Consider the following 15,533-nt stretch of genomic DNA (forward strand, 5'->3'; position numbering starts at 1 on the left):
TCGTTTCCTCCGAGGTGCTAGTGATCGTTTTTCCTTAGAGTGGCTGTTGGCATATTATCTCGGCAGAGTATGTCCCTGGATGTCAGAGCGATTTCAAGCATTGCTCGTTGGAATTGTACAAGAGGTGCACTACTTTAAGAGGGTACTACGATAGTCCCTCTGCACGGCATGATGGCAGCATGTCACGGCAAACGGAGTAGTCATATTAATTGAACCCAAGTGTTGTAGTTTAAGCGACAATGTTGTCACGATGTGTTTGGTCCTAATAAGTGTGAATCACATTATCCGGACTCGTGTATGAGATGCACTGCGCTAATAGACGTCAATGTACCGCACCGAAAACGTTGGCCTGGCTTCGGTGTTTGGTTCCCGTGGCTTGGTCCGTTTTTTAAGACTGCTGGAAATGCTTCAGTTCCGCCGACATTGTTGGGTTTTTCTCTGTGCTGTCTGTTTGGAAACATCAATTCGAGACACGAATGTGAAAAACTGGGATACTTTTCTTAATTGCTCGAATGTACGTAATTTGGTGCTTATGCTGCCCTTTTAGTACATGCTATAAGTCGTCGGCTGTCCGCGTGTTAAAAATCATATGACCTGTTTGTGGCCGAAATTATTATATTATCAGATGGTTATTTCTTGAAGATGATAGGCAATCATGCGAGCATTGTGAGTAGCAGTGGTCGAAACGACGTAGTGTATAATGTTAATTGCCTGCTCTTTATTTTTGGTGCTAAGGACGATGGGTTGCAGGAGGACGAAAGAACCAGGGAGAACCAGGATCCAGGGTCCTGTTTAGTTGAAAGAACTAGTGAGAACCAAGATCCAGGGTATTGTTTTGTCAAAAGAACCAATGGGAACCAAGATCCAGGGTTTTACTTTGTCAAAAAATCCAGTGGGAACCGGGATTCAGGGTCTTGCTACATCAAGAGAACCAGTGGGAACCAAGATCCAGCATCTCGTTTTGTCGAAAAATCCAGTGGGAACCAGGATCCAGCATCTTGTTTTGTCGAAAGAACCAGTGAGAACCAGGATCCAGCATCTTGTTTTGTCGAAAGAACCAGTGGGAACCAGGAACCAATATTAGGAACCAGGCACATGTCTGCTTATTACACAATCATTTTGACAAATAAGTGTGTTTCAAACAATACAGAACACACTTTGAAAAAGCAAGGCAAATCAAATGTCTTCCTTTCATAGTGGTGAGCAGGGAGTTCTATGATATATCTCTCGTAGGAGCGGCTACATCAGATGGCAATTCTGAGCTATTGAAAGGGATTTCGAAACAACTGGTAATACCAATCAAATCAGATGCGTCTGATTTTAGAAGTAGTGGAAAGTGCAAAGAAAGCGGCATGCTCTCTTTAATACAGATACACGAAAGCCACAACTTTCCAAAAATCGCCAGACAGCGTATCGAATTTGTGTTCACAACTCGGGAACGGATGGTTGCAGCGAAAATAGATCAACTCATTTCGGCTTGGAAAACATCGAGCAAACCGTATAGTCAAAAGTGCGAACCGATACGCCCGGCCGCGCAAGAGTGGTCACACGCTAACATCCAATTCGACAGTTTTGAAGTGTTTTGAAGCTCGACAACCCGAGCACATAAAGACTTGAAATCAACTGCGCCGTGCAGATGTGCGTACTCTCCGCAGATTATCCAGCCAGCCCAACGCTACCAGACCGAAAATGTTAGAAGCAATCGACAGTGAAGCGACCGGTGCCGCGTCTTTTGAAGACTGCTTCTAATGTAACACGCTGATTTCCAGATCGCGCAAGCTGGGACCAATGCATTTACACACATGGAAAGCTCAGTTCGCGGCCGCCAGTATCCCCCTAAAATATTGCCAAATTTCACAATAATTTGTTCAACCTCCTCCAAAATGCCCGAAGCTGCAAAATTTACCGTTTTTCACTGGCCATAAGACGCCATAACGAATACACTGACCCAAGGTCGGGTCGTACGTTTCTACGCATTCTACATCATGTCAAACATTCAATCTAATCACTCTGGGGTCGAATCGTTCGTCATTACATCATAACATAGCCTTCAAATACTCGCAGCAGGCCATCACCGAGAGTATACAGTGATTACCGTGTTTCTACATTGCTGATGACTAGCATGTGGCGATGGAGGACGCATATGCCACCCGATGCTCCAATGCATACTCACTGGTTGTGAGTGGTGGGAGGCATGACGCGTGTCGTTTCTTTACGTGCTTAACGTGTGCTTTGGATTCGCAGACGGCGGGTGTACAAGTTTCAAACACTCCAGAGACTGGGACACAAAGTGCCACCACTCAGCTTCTTCCACGGACATACTGCCCAACTGCTAGGTCCCACCGGTTGGTCGGAATTTCAACGTCTGTTCGATGAATACGGAGTGCAGCATGGAAGCCGGGGCAAGACGATGGTGCTGTACATCGGCACGAAGCCCACCTTTTGCACCACAGACCCAGACCTGGTGCACGAGGTGTTCATCAAGCGAATTGACACGTTCCCAGACCGGCAGGACAATAAAAGCCCTTTACTCACAATCCCTGACCACAACCTGCTTACGCTGAGGGGCGAGCACTGGAAGCACGTCCGCCGCGTGCTCAACCCGACCTTTACTACCAACAAGCTGAAGGGAATGTCGCCGGCTATAAACAGGTCCATCCAAACATTTCTAGACGTACTGGAGAGCAACAGACTCAAAGGCCAGCCGACCGACGTATACGATGCCTTCCGCCGCCTGACGATGGAAGTGATCGGCAAGTGCGCTCTGGCCACGGACGTGCACTGCCAGACGGACCAGCACGACCCGCTGATGATCATGGTGACGACACTTCTCGACTCCGTACCGCTGATGTACATCCTGCGCGGCCTCCAGCCGCTGACGCGCCTGCTGCTGCCCTTGCTACGCACCTTCGGTCCGACCTCTCGCATATACCACACGGAACAGCAGCTGCAGCGCTGGCTCCGCGGCGTCATCCAGCACCGCCTACGGAGCGATGCGACGGTCGCCGACGCTCTGCAGCTACTCCTGGAATCGCAGCGTGCCGACAGCAGCCGCCAAGCAATCACGGAAGAAGAGCTGCTCTCAAACGCGTTCGTTTTCGTCGCGGCCGGTTATGAGACGACGAGTACGGCGTTAGCCTTCACGTCTTACCTGTTGGCGCGTCACCAGGCCGTGCAGAGTCGCCTGTACGACGAGATCGTGGCTAAAGTGCCGGCCAGCGACGGGCTCGACTACGAAACTGTTTCTGGCCTGCCCTACCTGGATATGGTGATTCAGGAGTCACTGCGTCTCTATCCGCCCGTCCCGGGACTGTTCGGCCGACAGGTGAGCGCCGCGACGGAAGTACAGGGGATACACATGCCCTGTAACACCTTCGTGGCCGCGGTACCAATCTGCATGCACTACGACCCGGATCTGTGGCGCAACCCGGAGCGCTTCGACCCGGAGCGATTCAGCGCCGAAAACAAGCCGCATATCGCGCCCTGCAGCTACATGCCGTTCGGCGCCGGGCCGCGCCACTGCATTGGCAAGCGATTCGCCCTGATGGAGATCAAGCTGGCGCTGTGTCACGTGCTGCGCCGGTACCGTCTGCTGCCGACCAGCGAGCCGCTGGTGGCAGCCATTGTGCCGCCGTCTCCCGCGCCCGCCTCCGGCCAGATCAACTTGCGGGTCGAACTGCGACGGCCGCAGGGTGATTAGGCCGCGGGAGATGTATGGGTGGAATGATGAAGGAAGGTGGTAGAACGGGAAGTAAAATCTGCGGGGAGGAAGGGATGTGGAGGGTTGATGGGGCGGTGAGAAAGTGGTGAAAGATGTCAGGGCGGACAGGAGGGAGGTGTGGAGGGGGAGGGAGAAAGAAGTAAGCGGTAGTGATGAATAAGGGAAGGGGTTGATGGGAGAGTGTGTGCATGAATTTCGTTGAGGGAGGGATGACGAAGAGAAAGGGGATTGGGGCGAGGGCAAGCAGACGGAAGGGAGAGCCGGAAACGAGTGGGGGTAACAGCATGGGAGCGCTGAATGGATATCGGGATGAATAGATGGGCGAGCAGAGCCTTGCAGGTATGGATGAGAGGAGGCGTCGCTCATGATGTCTTCCTGAACAGGCTACAATGGCGCGGCATGTCTTCGAACAAATTTCGCAACTACCTGCGAGACCGTAAGCAGGTGGTGGCGGCCGGCTCTGACCCGATCTTCCATTGACCTCAAGCGTCGCCCAGAGCCCCATAGTCGGAACTACCCTCTTCCGTATCGTCATCCTCATCCCCCTCATTTCCTTCCCCAACGGACATCTCCTATTCATTGTTGGCGACACCCAACTCCTGGAAGGCGTCATGTCATGTCACTGGGGCTTTACGACACACTCAGCTGCTGAGGTTATGTGGCGTCGCCTACCTCTCACCCTGGCAGGAAGGCGTCCATCCAGATTTCATCAGCTTATTCCTCTGAAGACCCGTGGCAAAAATTCTGTCATGCACTTTAAAAAGTGGTGCCCGTCCACAGCCTCAAAATAAATCTCCACGAGACCTATTTTACCGTCTACGGCACCAAATCTTCCACAAAAGTGACATGCAGCTCTTACATTATGTTATCGGGCTTGCGCATTTCGCCATGTCCCTCTGCGAAGGTGCTGAGCATTGTCGCGAATCAAAGTCGGGCCTGGCAGCTCATTATACCGACGGTGGGATGGAAATACAATGCTATTTTTCGTCCCGCTACTAATTACGCCACTATTTCACACCGCCAAGTGCTTGAGCTCTTCGCATGGGCTTATTTTTTCCACACCTACTATCCTGTCTCTCTGTGTGGGGCTGGTCCGCGCCATGTCATCTGTCACATGCTTTTTTGTCATGGAATCTGTCAAATGTTCGGCAAGACTTGTCACTGTGTTGCGGCGCAGTGAACATATCTCACCTGTCTGAAACTCATTAGGGTGGCTAAGTTTCATGGAAATGGTGCATCAGTGGATTGCCTCAATCTTGACAAGAGCGTAGGTCCCTACATTAAAATACCCAATGTGCCGGGCCCCTAAACAATTCAGTGTGCCGGAGCAGGTTAACAGATGGGGCCCCGACAAGTGTACAGGGCCCTCCATTCAAATGGAAAGCACCCTGGACTCATTTTCGAGAGCCCCGACCGACAGAGTGTACATAAACAGGTTAACAGATGAGCCCCCGACAAGAGGATAGGGCCCTAAGCAAGTGACATAAAATTGGAAGCGCCCTAGACCAATGCAGAGGGTCCATGAGCGTATCGCAAGTGTGTCGGTAGGTGAACCGAAACCAACGTAAAGGTCCCCCGAGCCACCGAGAATACCCGAGCAAGTTACATGGGGGTCCCCTGCTATAGCCCACAGAGCCTTTCTGGCGACTGGAAAGAATCCGTGGAAGGCCTCTGATTGACAAGAGCGCCCCGGCACGCTAGCAGGACGAGCACAGAAACCGTGCAGGTCCCTCCGAGCAAACGCAAAGCAGTCAGGGCTAACGTGGAAGGCTCCTTAACGGTCGAAATGACCTTGCAAGTGGGCATATAGGTCCCCGGAAACAGGATAGGACTCTGGACAGCGTGATAAGGATTATAATTTCCAATAAACAACTTTTCCATTTTTGAAGATTTTTATCTTTTCTCGTAGGCCATTCACTTTCGTTTGCAACTCTTCTCGGTGGCCTGGAAATCCAGATTTTTTTGTGTTTTGTGTTAAAAAACTGTACCTGTTTGGTCATCTACGGGCCCCTTCGGAGCCTATGGGCCACTTCGGGGTACCACGATGGGTCACGGGCCCCGTGACCACCCTCTCTGGATCCGCCCCTGACTCAATCAGTGGTGGAGGTTAGTGCGGGGGCAGGGGAGGCCACAGCGGCCACGTGCCAACAGTTAGAGGACCAGGTGGAGATAACAATGCCGCTGACTTGTATTGGTGCAGATATGTGGCATGCACCATCATATAAATACCGGTAGAATTGCGTTCTCTATTTCAGTTACACCTTGAGGCACATACAGGTAAAACGAAGAACACCAAGCCCCCCGAAACAAGGTGGTTGAAGTCCGGTTATTTTTTTTTCGAAGCAGGCTCTTCTACGCGACGTGGTCCACATCACATCCGGACAACTCGTAGATACCGGCTAGGCTTCGACCCCGGCCAAATACAAGGAGTGTATGTCCAGAGCCGACGATATTGACGGAAAGGCCGAATGCCGGCGTGAGTTCTCATCATGACCGGTACCTGACCGTATAATGAAATTGATAATGGCTGAGCCTTGCGCAGCATGAACATCTCATCACTCTACTGCCTATGAACTGCTCCAGAAAACCCGGCGCAAGCGTGCAAAGTGGGCCCAAACAAAGGTGCCTGCTGCCGTCCCGGGAATCGAACTCTCCGCCCACCCGTTGCGAACCTAGCAACATCCCGCGGCGCTACGAGTCATCGCGCATTTGGGTGTCGAGATAACTGTCCAAAGCAAAACTATGGCAGCGATGCTCACTACGGATTGGAGATGCCAGTTCGCTGGCGACTCAAATTTGCGGGATGTGATTTGCAGGTTGCACTGGGCCCAGTACTAGTTCTGGATGTTGATTGGCGGAGAACGCGTGCGATTGGTGGCTTGTGTTTGGCAGAGAGGCGGCCTGCAATTTGCCATCGAAGCGTCTGCAGCCGGCGCCAGCGCCAATTGCTCGGTCCTCCTCTTCTTTTAGGAGGAGGAGCGAGCCTCAGAGCCCTTTTTGTTAGATGCTCCCAGATATCTCAGAGAGAAACGAGAATGGCCGCTGCGGAAAAGCTGCGACTGGAGAGACGTTGCCTGTCTGTCGCGCAGGGAATCTTCTCCTGTCAGAGAAGAGCATGGTCGCGACCATGCTCTTCTCCCGTGCGTGCGCCCTCCCAGATGCTATTATCGAGGTGCAGAACCACGAGGTGTTCCTGCATGCCGCGGGTTACCGAACAGAAATGGCAATCGATTGTTCGTGCTATTTTCTGCATGTATCGTGACTGTGACCGTTTTATTAAGTATGTGAAAATGTCTGCTACTTTAAGTCACAGTGTACACCTGACTGGGTCCTTTGGGGACGAATCCTTCATAAGTTAACATGAATATGAACATGAATGCCGGCAAGCACCAAACACAGGAAAATGTTGATAACAATACGGGTTCTGGCCATTATCTCGTTTCTCGGCCGGGTTCGGTTCATCTGGCCCGAAACCAAGTCACACAAACCTCCCTACTGGCTTGGACTGCTTTGACATTCATATGCAATGTGCTGACTACTGACAGCGATGCTGCCATTGCTCAGGATTCGAACAGCGTGAATAAGCCTAACGGGTTACCAAACAGTGAGAGCGACTCAGCAGTTACAGCTTGAGATAATAGCGCGCTGTCGAAACCGACGTGGCAAGCCAATACAGAGGTCGAAGGGCAGAGACAAGACAACGTATCAGTAGGAGCGGAACAGTTTCTTGAAAGTGAGATACCGCAAGCGTCAGTGACATGCCAGACGTGATAATACGTGGGGTGGGGGCGTAGGGGCCTTGCCCACTAAGCGAAGCGGCTTGCCTTAGATACCCGGCGATTTCGTAGGAATTACATTCAAACTTCGCGAGTTCGGACCAAAATCAATAATTGCCACCATGAGGGCTTAAAACTGTCCATACCACATTGAATGGATGGGTTTCTGGGACCGGCGCCAACACTAAACAATGGTTGCTAACTGAGCCGCGACCCTACCATTCGATCGTGAAATTCCGGGACAACGGCAGAATTTGGCGGCAGGAGCTTAACGTGTCGCAATGCTCTGCACGGTCGATCCTGCCCTCTGAGTTTACCTGAACTTTAGTATAATCGCTGCCACCTGTTGCAAACCGTACCAGTCTGGGACAAATAGCGAGCGCCGTAAGGGACATAAATCCACCCTGCCACTGGTGGGTGAATCGAAAGGCAGGCGCTCCAACCAACCAAACTAACGGGGCGGGAGGGGACTCGTTGGCCATGTTCTGGTCACACGCTTGGTCAACAAGAAACAACAAACATAGACGCGTTGTATAAAGCCCGTGATCATTCAACAGAGCTGACTTCAGTGCGCAGCTCAACTTCCCAGGGGCTGAAGCCGTTCTTAGCCATACAGACGCCGCGGATCATAAGTTACCATGATGTCCATAAACTTCCGACACTGAGAGAAATCCGGCTGTGGCAGAGCTCGCCCTGAGCTCGTCCCTGACCTCTGGTAAAACAAGGATAGCATGGAGCTTCAGATGCTATGAAGCCTTTTGTTCATGGTGGCAGGACGGTTCGCACAGAATGACATCGTCTTGCAATTACATGCGGGAAGCTTTGTGTTTCAAGCCAACATTCCACGTTTGAAGATGTTGTGGCAAGCATCAGAGGTATACTTTTAGGTGGAAAAGACTGCTCTAAACAACGCAACTTCCCTGTTTTGTAAATGTGCTCCTCAACACGTCACTACTTATGTCATCGTAGCTTGCATAACATTGGATAAGAGCCAATTAATGCCCGCTATAGCCGGTGATTGTGTTCACCAACGCACGCTATGGACGACTGAACAGCCATATTTTTTGTTGGCCTTAATCACCGCGTGGCCAGTGGAATGGCAGGATGGGAATGATGTTATGATGAGGTCATGGGTGTCTGGGTGATTTTGGAGCAGTTTCCCCGAAAAAGTCTGCATATCTTTGCGAGCGTATGCCTCAGAAAGTAGAGGGGTTTAGGGGGCTGGGCTGCGAGCTGCATCAAATGACCTTCAAGATAGCTGCTTCAGTTCAAAACCTCATACGAATGTGAAACACTCCCTTAAACAGCATGTATATTCAGAATGACCATGTTTATCTTATCCTACAACACAGTAATTCCATAACAAAGGACCTTTTGGTTTGTCCATGAGTCGCAAATTGCGACGCTGTGGGTTAAAATTCTACCACCGGCGCTGTGTTTCAGGGGCCCGAACCGGCCGAGGGCAGTGTTCAGAGTGGCCCGAAGAGGGGCCCAAAGGATCCCTCCGGACAGACGATCAAGGACCCAATGGGAGGGCCGGAAGGGCTGGGTGTAGGTCACATTAAATACACGTGTCCGCAGGGTCAGGCCCTCAAATGCCAGTCCAGGGGGAGCCTCGCACCAGTGCGGGACTCCTGGGACAATGTGAACCTCTATTTCAGCCAGACATCACCAATACTAAAGGTTCGGCTTCGTGTCGGTCTGTGCCCGGGGGCCCACTTCCCAATGATGGACAAGGCCGTCGTCAGTGCCGGCGACAGACGACGCCCGTGGTAGTGTTGATTTCCCAAGGATGGACAAGGCCGTCGTCGGTGCCAGCGACGGACGACGCCCGTGGAAGTGTCGAACGGTGGCCGCTGCACATGGCAGTGCGTGAAGAAGTGTGGCAGGGCGGGCATTCCTGAACATTCCTATTCGGAATCACATGGCTCAGAATAACTTAGGATGACCTGAATGGGGGTAATAGACCTGCAATCTAGATATCATTCCGTGATCAATAGATCGGTATTGAGTGTCATGGCTTTATTTGATCGTCACTTTTGCGTTATCTTATATCTGGCATGGCTTTTGCTGACGTCCTGGGGGCAACTCCGCATCGTATGTATGCCACGGGCCAGAATCAAACAAACAACCGCATACAAACGTAAAACAACGAGAGATGGACGCACTCATGCATTCATGCACCAGAAAGCGAAGACAGTCTTTCCTAACAAGGTCGTGCCTCCATGACCGAACCCGACCACCAGCTCTCGCCGCGACAGGTCCCCAACACACGCCCGCGGCCCTGCTCGCGTCGCGCCGCAGCTGAGGCGGCACGAAAGGCGGCCTCGAGCATCGAGCAGTGGCGTGAGCGCCTACCGCCTCTCGATCGGAACATCTGAGCGCCTAATTACCATCGTGGCCGCTGATTCAAGCGAGTCGTCAACGTCGGCGACGGCGGTGCCTGCAGTACCGGCCAGCCAGGTCCGGTCTCCACCTCGTCCATCACAGGCCAGCCAGGTCTGGTCTCCGCCTCGTCCATCACAGGCCGGCCAGGTCCCGTCTCCGCCTCGTCCATCACAGGCCAGCCCGGTCCTGTCTCCGCCTCGTCCATCACAGGCCAGCCCGGTCCTGTCTCCGCCTCGTCCATCACAGGCCAGCCAGGTCCTGTCTCCGCCTCGTCCATCACAGGCCAGCCCGGTCCTGTCTCCGCCTCGTCCATCACAGGTCAGCCCGGTCCTGTCTCCGCCTCGTCCATCACAGGTCAGCCAGGTCCTGTCTCCGCCTCGTCCATCACAGGTCAGCCAGGTCCTGTCTCCGCCTCGTCCATCACAGGCCAGCCCGGTCCTGTCTCCGCCTCGTCCATCACAGGCCAGCCAGGTCCTGTCTCCGCCTCGTCCATCACAGGCCAGCCAGGTCCTGTCTCCGCCTCGTCCATCACAGGTCAGCCCGGTCCTGTCTCCGCCTCGTCCATCACAGGCCAGCCAGGTCCTGCCTCCGCCTCGTCCATCACAGGCCAGTCCGGTCCGGTCTCTGCCTCGTCCATCACAGGCCAGTCCGGTCCGGTCTCTGCCTCGTCCATCACAGGTCAGCCAGGTCCTGTCTCCGCCTCGTCCATCACAGGCCAGCCAGGTCCTGTCTCCGCCTCGTCCATCACAGGTCAGCCAGGTCCTGTCTCCGCCTCGTCCATCACAGGTCAGCCAGGTCCTGTCTCCGCCTCGTCCATCACAGGCCAGCCCGGTCCTGTCTCCGCCTCGTCCATCACAGGCCAGCCCGGTCCTGTCTCCGCCTCGTCCATCACAGGCCAGCCCGGTCCTGTCTCCGCCTCGTCCATCACAGGCCAGCCCGGTCCTGTCTCCGCCTCGTCCATCACAGGCCAGCCCGGTCCTGTCTCCGCCTCGTCCATCACAGGCCAGCCCGGTCCTGTCTCCGCCTCGTCCATCACACCGCCCGCTGGTGGCTTGTGACGCTCCGGCCGCCGGTCGTTGCCGGGGTGACGAACCCTTCCCGTCGGCACGGGAAGGGTTCGTCACGCTGCTCCGCTGGAGCGGCTGTGCGCAGTAACGACAGGGGCCAGCTACGGCTGCCGGTGGCAGACTTTGACAGGGGACAATCCGACGGCGCGCTCACCGGACAGCCTGTGTGAGCATTTTAAAGACCAGTTCGCTGACTATCGGTGGCGTCTTCTTCCATATAATCAGTCCCCAGTGTCGAAGTCCAGCTTCAGACCAACTTGCAACTTCATACACACATCACGTCCAGCTCAGACCAACACGTCCAACTTCATACCCCCATCCATCCTATTTCTATGATTTGTCCAACCTCGGACATGTATATATATATATATATATATATATATATATATATGTATATGTCATATATATATATGTCATATATACATGTCCAACCTCGGACATGTATATATATATATATATATATATATATATATATATATATATATATATATATATATGTATATATATATATATAAATATCTATATATATATATACATACATATATACATACATCTATATATATATATATCTATCTATATATACATATATATACATATATATATATATATATATATACATATATATATAATATATATATATATATATATATATATATATGTGTGTGTGTGTGTGTGTGTGTGGTGTGTGTGTGTGTGTGTGTGTGTGTGTGTGTGTGTGTGTGTGTGTGTGTGTGTGTGTGTGTGTGTGTGTGTGTGTGTGTGTGTGTGCGTGTGTATGTTTCCAAAAAGACTTCTGTGCTAGACAAATGTGCTGCCACCTTTTTTGGCTGTAGGATTTAGCCTAAGCCAGGCATTCATTGTGGCGTAACATTTCGGTTCTTTCTTGAAAATATCGAGCATACCGGAGATGTTTTCGTATTTTTTTTGCCTTTTTCACAAGAAGCCGGCAAATAGTTCTCAAAGCTAAAGCTTTGAATGTTAACAAAGGTCAAGCGGCAAAAAATGCCCCTGGTATTTTTTCGTCTGGGATGTTATACCCCTCACTAATTATTAGCATCATAAATAGCATTATTGCCTGCACTACCACGCTACACTCCTGTCCTCTACCGCTCATCTCAATGGAATAGATTCTCTGAATTCACACCGCATGCCAGAATCGTGACGAGCAAATACATGAATTCAGCATCAGCGGTTCTGTGCTGGAAAATCAGCTGTTCCTCGACTGCTCTTGACCTGTTTCGCAACGCCACTCCAGCTTCCCACCTTGTGCCATCGCTGACCTCGGCGGCGTATTGGAGTGTAGGGCAAAGGGCGCGATGAGTTGCGGGCTGGCGTGGAATACAGAAGAATTTTCAGTGTTTTTTTTTGGTTTTCACTTGGTGCGGATCCAAAACATCAGCTCCGGCCATTGCTGCCTAACGAATACAGGGCAACGTTTTTTCGCGTGCGTGTTTAAAGGGGGTGTTCCATATTTGGAAGTAATGAGGCACACATCAGATACCATGAAGTAAGATCACTAAATGCTGTTAGTTTGCTTTTAAATGAAAAGTGCTGTTCTAGACAGCAAATGTTTTCCATTTGCTAAGTATGCTCCTCAATATGTCCTTCTGTCATTGCGTCATGGAACAGTTGTATGACAGGACTTATTTACAACACTTCAATCTCCCGAAAGGTCGCCTGCAGCGGTGCTGATGTGTGCTGAACCAAATGTCGTTTGATGTTCGTGTTTTGGCTCTCTTCCACGCATTATTGCAAATTTATCCGTGAGTTTAAGGTGCTTACTTGTATTTACATACTCGGTCACAGTTATATACTAGTTATTCAATCGCAGGTGCAACTTCCGTATTGTCTAGGAAAAATGTATAACTTGTTATGCGTAGCACAAAATGTAATTCATCTTAGCAATCTTCTTAGCTTGCACAATATTGATTGAGAGCCGACTAACAGCTGCTAAAATTAAAAACGGTGTTCACGAACGCAATGTATAAACGTTTCAACACTTATATTTGTCTTGATCTTGAACGCCGTTGAATGGCAGAATTTGAATGATGTTATGATAACGTCATGGACGTCTGGACATCCTTGAATTAGGGTACACAGAATAGCTGGCACATCTTCGCGGGCATGTGGCTCGGAAACTAGACAGTTCTAGGCCTTAAGTCGGGTAGGGCTTTAAGCTGTACCGGATGGTCTTCAAGATGGCTATCTCAGTTGAACATCCCATGCAAATGTGAAACACTCCTTGTAATGTGCGCCTATATGTGAATGTATTTTCGGCTTTGCCTACCTCTTACTCGGAGATATCTCAGTTTTCCCGACATCAGCGGGCCTGCTTGATTGCTAATATCTGTCGTCACATCTCCCATACCACTCCCAATGTCGACTCGTCACGCCACTCATGTTGTTCCGAGCGTTTGAAGTGGGCGATGATGAAACAAAACTGAGCTGTGGCCAGCACTTGTTCTTAACCTAAGTCTCGCAGTGTCCAGTGCAAGTATCCTTTTTACTGCGTGGTAAATTGACAACCGATTAGCCAGGGTATGCAGCCAGGGTAGCCAACATTATCTGACTCGCGACATCGCCCGCGACCTCATACCCGAACAAAACAGCATGTGGTGCGGTGTTTGATGGCACAGTTCGTTTTTAAATGACACGGTTGCTCGTCACAGAACATCACGAATGGAGACACGACAGCGTAGGTAAGTGCTACGCTCCCGATCTGGCTCCTCGGTGTGTTCTTGACTTTAGCCCACAAGCGTGTGTCGGAGTACAAGTGTATATAGACACAGCTATCGGCTCCGGCGAGGCATGACCTCATCGCCTGGCCAACCTCATCCAGACAAAGCACGTTTTTTTGTCATCGATAAAACAGTAGTATCAGTCTTGTTCCTCGGAAAAACCAGGAGAATGGAGATATAGATTGGTTGACATTTCGGCAACATGCCTTTATCGCAACAATAACAGAAGTGAACTCAAAATTGCCTACCATTGACCCTATCAAATGCTATGAAAACAGTGGAATAAGCGAGATAAAGAGGCTTAAGAGCAAGAATAAACGAGACTTAAATCAAGGACAAGTGCTAGCCATATATTTGCTCGAGTTCTTTTGCATGTACACACGGACATACGTGTACATGCAAACGAATTCAAGAAAATAGGCATGACGCATCACGCTTTATTCAAACATGCCAGCGAGTTGAAGTAAACAGGCACTACACATCGCGCATGAATTATGCATGCAAACGATTCCAATTGAAAAGGCATCGCACATCACGCGTCAGGCATCACTTACTTATGTAAACGATTTTAAGCTAGCACACATTACACGTAGAGTCACATATCACGCTCGCATGATTAGTCATGATGAGCCCTGAATGGTAAGATTTGGTCGCGGGCTTCTGATAGGAATACATTCACTTATTTTCTGCCTGGGTGGTCCTGTGCTCTGTAGATGACTTTGAGCTCTAAAAGGTGCATAAGATCCATACTTCCCTCGATTGCAGCCTGTGCGTGTTTTGCCCAAAAATGACCACCTAAAGGGGCATTCTTTGTTTTGCTTTTAACGTCTCGCAGGTGTTCATTGTATCTCAAACGAGTAGGGCGCATGGACTCGCGACATAGACTATGTCCCTCCCATGTTTTTCACGCAGTTTACACTTGATTTCGTAAACCAGGTTTTTTTGCGCGCAAACCCTTTGAAACCCAGAACTGCATAAATGACAGCTGTTGCCACCCGGGCACTTAGGCTTCGAGATGGATTATTTTGCCAGGGACTTTTTAAACTTATTGTCGTTTTTCCATGCTATGCGTACGCAAAGTTTTGATTTTCTAACAATGTGTTTGATTTCCAAAGCAAATGCTCATCCATATAAGGTAGCGTTAATAATCCGTCTTTCGACAGGACGCGCTACCGCCTCCTACCACCCATCCCCCACCCGCTCTGGACTTTTTTACTTCTTCCAACATTCTACCCAAAAGTTGCGAAGAATATCCGCTGCCCAACAGCAAAGCCCATATTGTGTTTATGCTCTTTCTTTCCTTCTCACTACTTGATGAGTTGTTTAGAGCCCTATGGAACATGCTACGAATTATGTCGTGCTTAGTGGAAGTTGGATGCGCAGATTGGGATTACAGAATGATGTCAGAGTTGGTGCGTTTGATAAAGAGCTCCGTGCCTAACATTGTGCGGTTGCTCCTACTTTCCACCGTCACTAGCGTATCCAAATATGGGACCCCTTTCCGCCCATATATGCTCCATCGTTAAAGTTAGATTTGGATGCCGGTTGTTCATGAACTCTAAAAAGTATTTAAGGGCACGCTGTCCGTGCGTCCATACCCCGGCATAATCATCGATGTATCTAGCTAAGAAAGTTGGTTTTAATGGGTTGGCGACCAGCCCATTAACCAGCCTGAGAACCACTGGACATATATTTGCATAATCTTTCCAGCCTGATACTGCCTCTGCCTACATGGTCAGTGCTACGGAAATTTTTCAGGTGTAGTGAGTAATCACGCGAAGCGAGCGGACGAGCGATAGCGCAGGCGCATAGGCGAGACCAAATCATGGTGTGTCTTGCTTAA

General features: G+C 50.4%; 1 protein-coding gene across 1 annotated transcript; it reads left to right on the top strand.

The window, feature by feature from the left end:
- Positions 1 to 2,410: 2,410 nt before the first annotated feature.
- Positions 2,411 to 9,878, top strand: LOC119092516 (cytochrome P450 3A9). The gene is made up of 2 exons (XM_037215476.1): positions 2,411 to 3,602; positions 9,802 to 9,878. The coding sequence occupies exons 1-2, from the start codon at positions 2,411 to 2,413 to the stop codon at positions 9,876 to 9,878; spliced, it is 1,269 nt and encodes a 422-aa protein (XP_037071371.1).
- The last annotated feature ends 5,655 nt before the right edge of the window (positions 9,879 to 15,533 follow it).

Source organism: Pollicipes pollicipes, unplaced genomic scaffold (assembly GCF_011947565.3).
Source record: "Pollicipes pollicipes isolate AB1234 unplaced genomic scaffold, Ppol_2.1 Scaffold_3447;HRSCAF=4054_pilon_pilon_pilon, whole genome shotgun sequence".
Classification (NCBI taxonomy): Eukaryota; Metazoa; Arthropoda; class Thecostraca; order Pollicipedomorpha; family Pollicipedidae; genus Pollicipes; species Pollicipes pollicipes.

Bases quoted from the DNA above. Each gene is read 5' to 3' on its own strand.
- LOC119092516 (XM_037215476.1), top strand. From the start codon at position 2,411: ATGGTGCTGTACATCGGCACGAAGCCCACCTTTTGCACCACAGACCCA. The intron at 3,603-9,801 runs GCGAGCCGCTGG...GTCGCGCCGCAG, and splicing joins GTACCGTCTGCTGCCGACCA to CTGAGGCGGCACGAAAGGCG.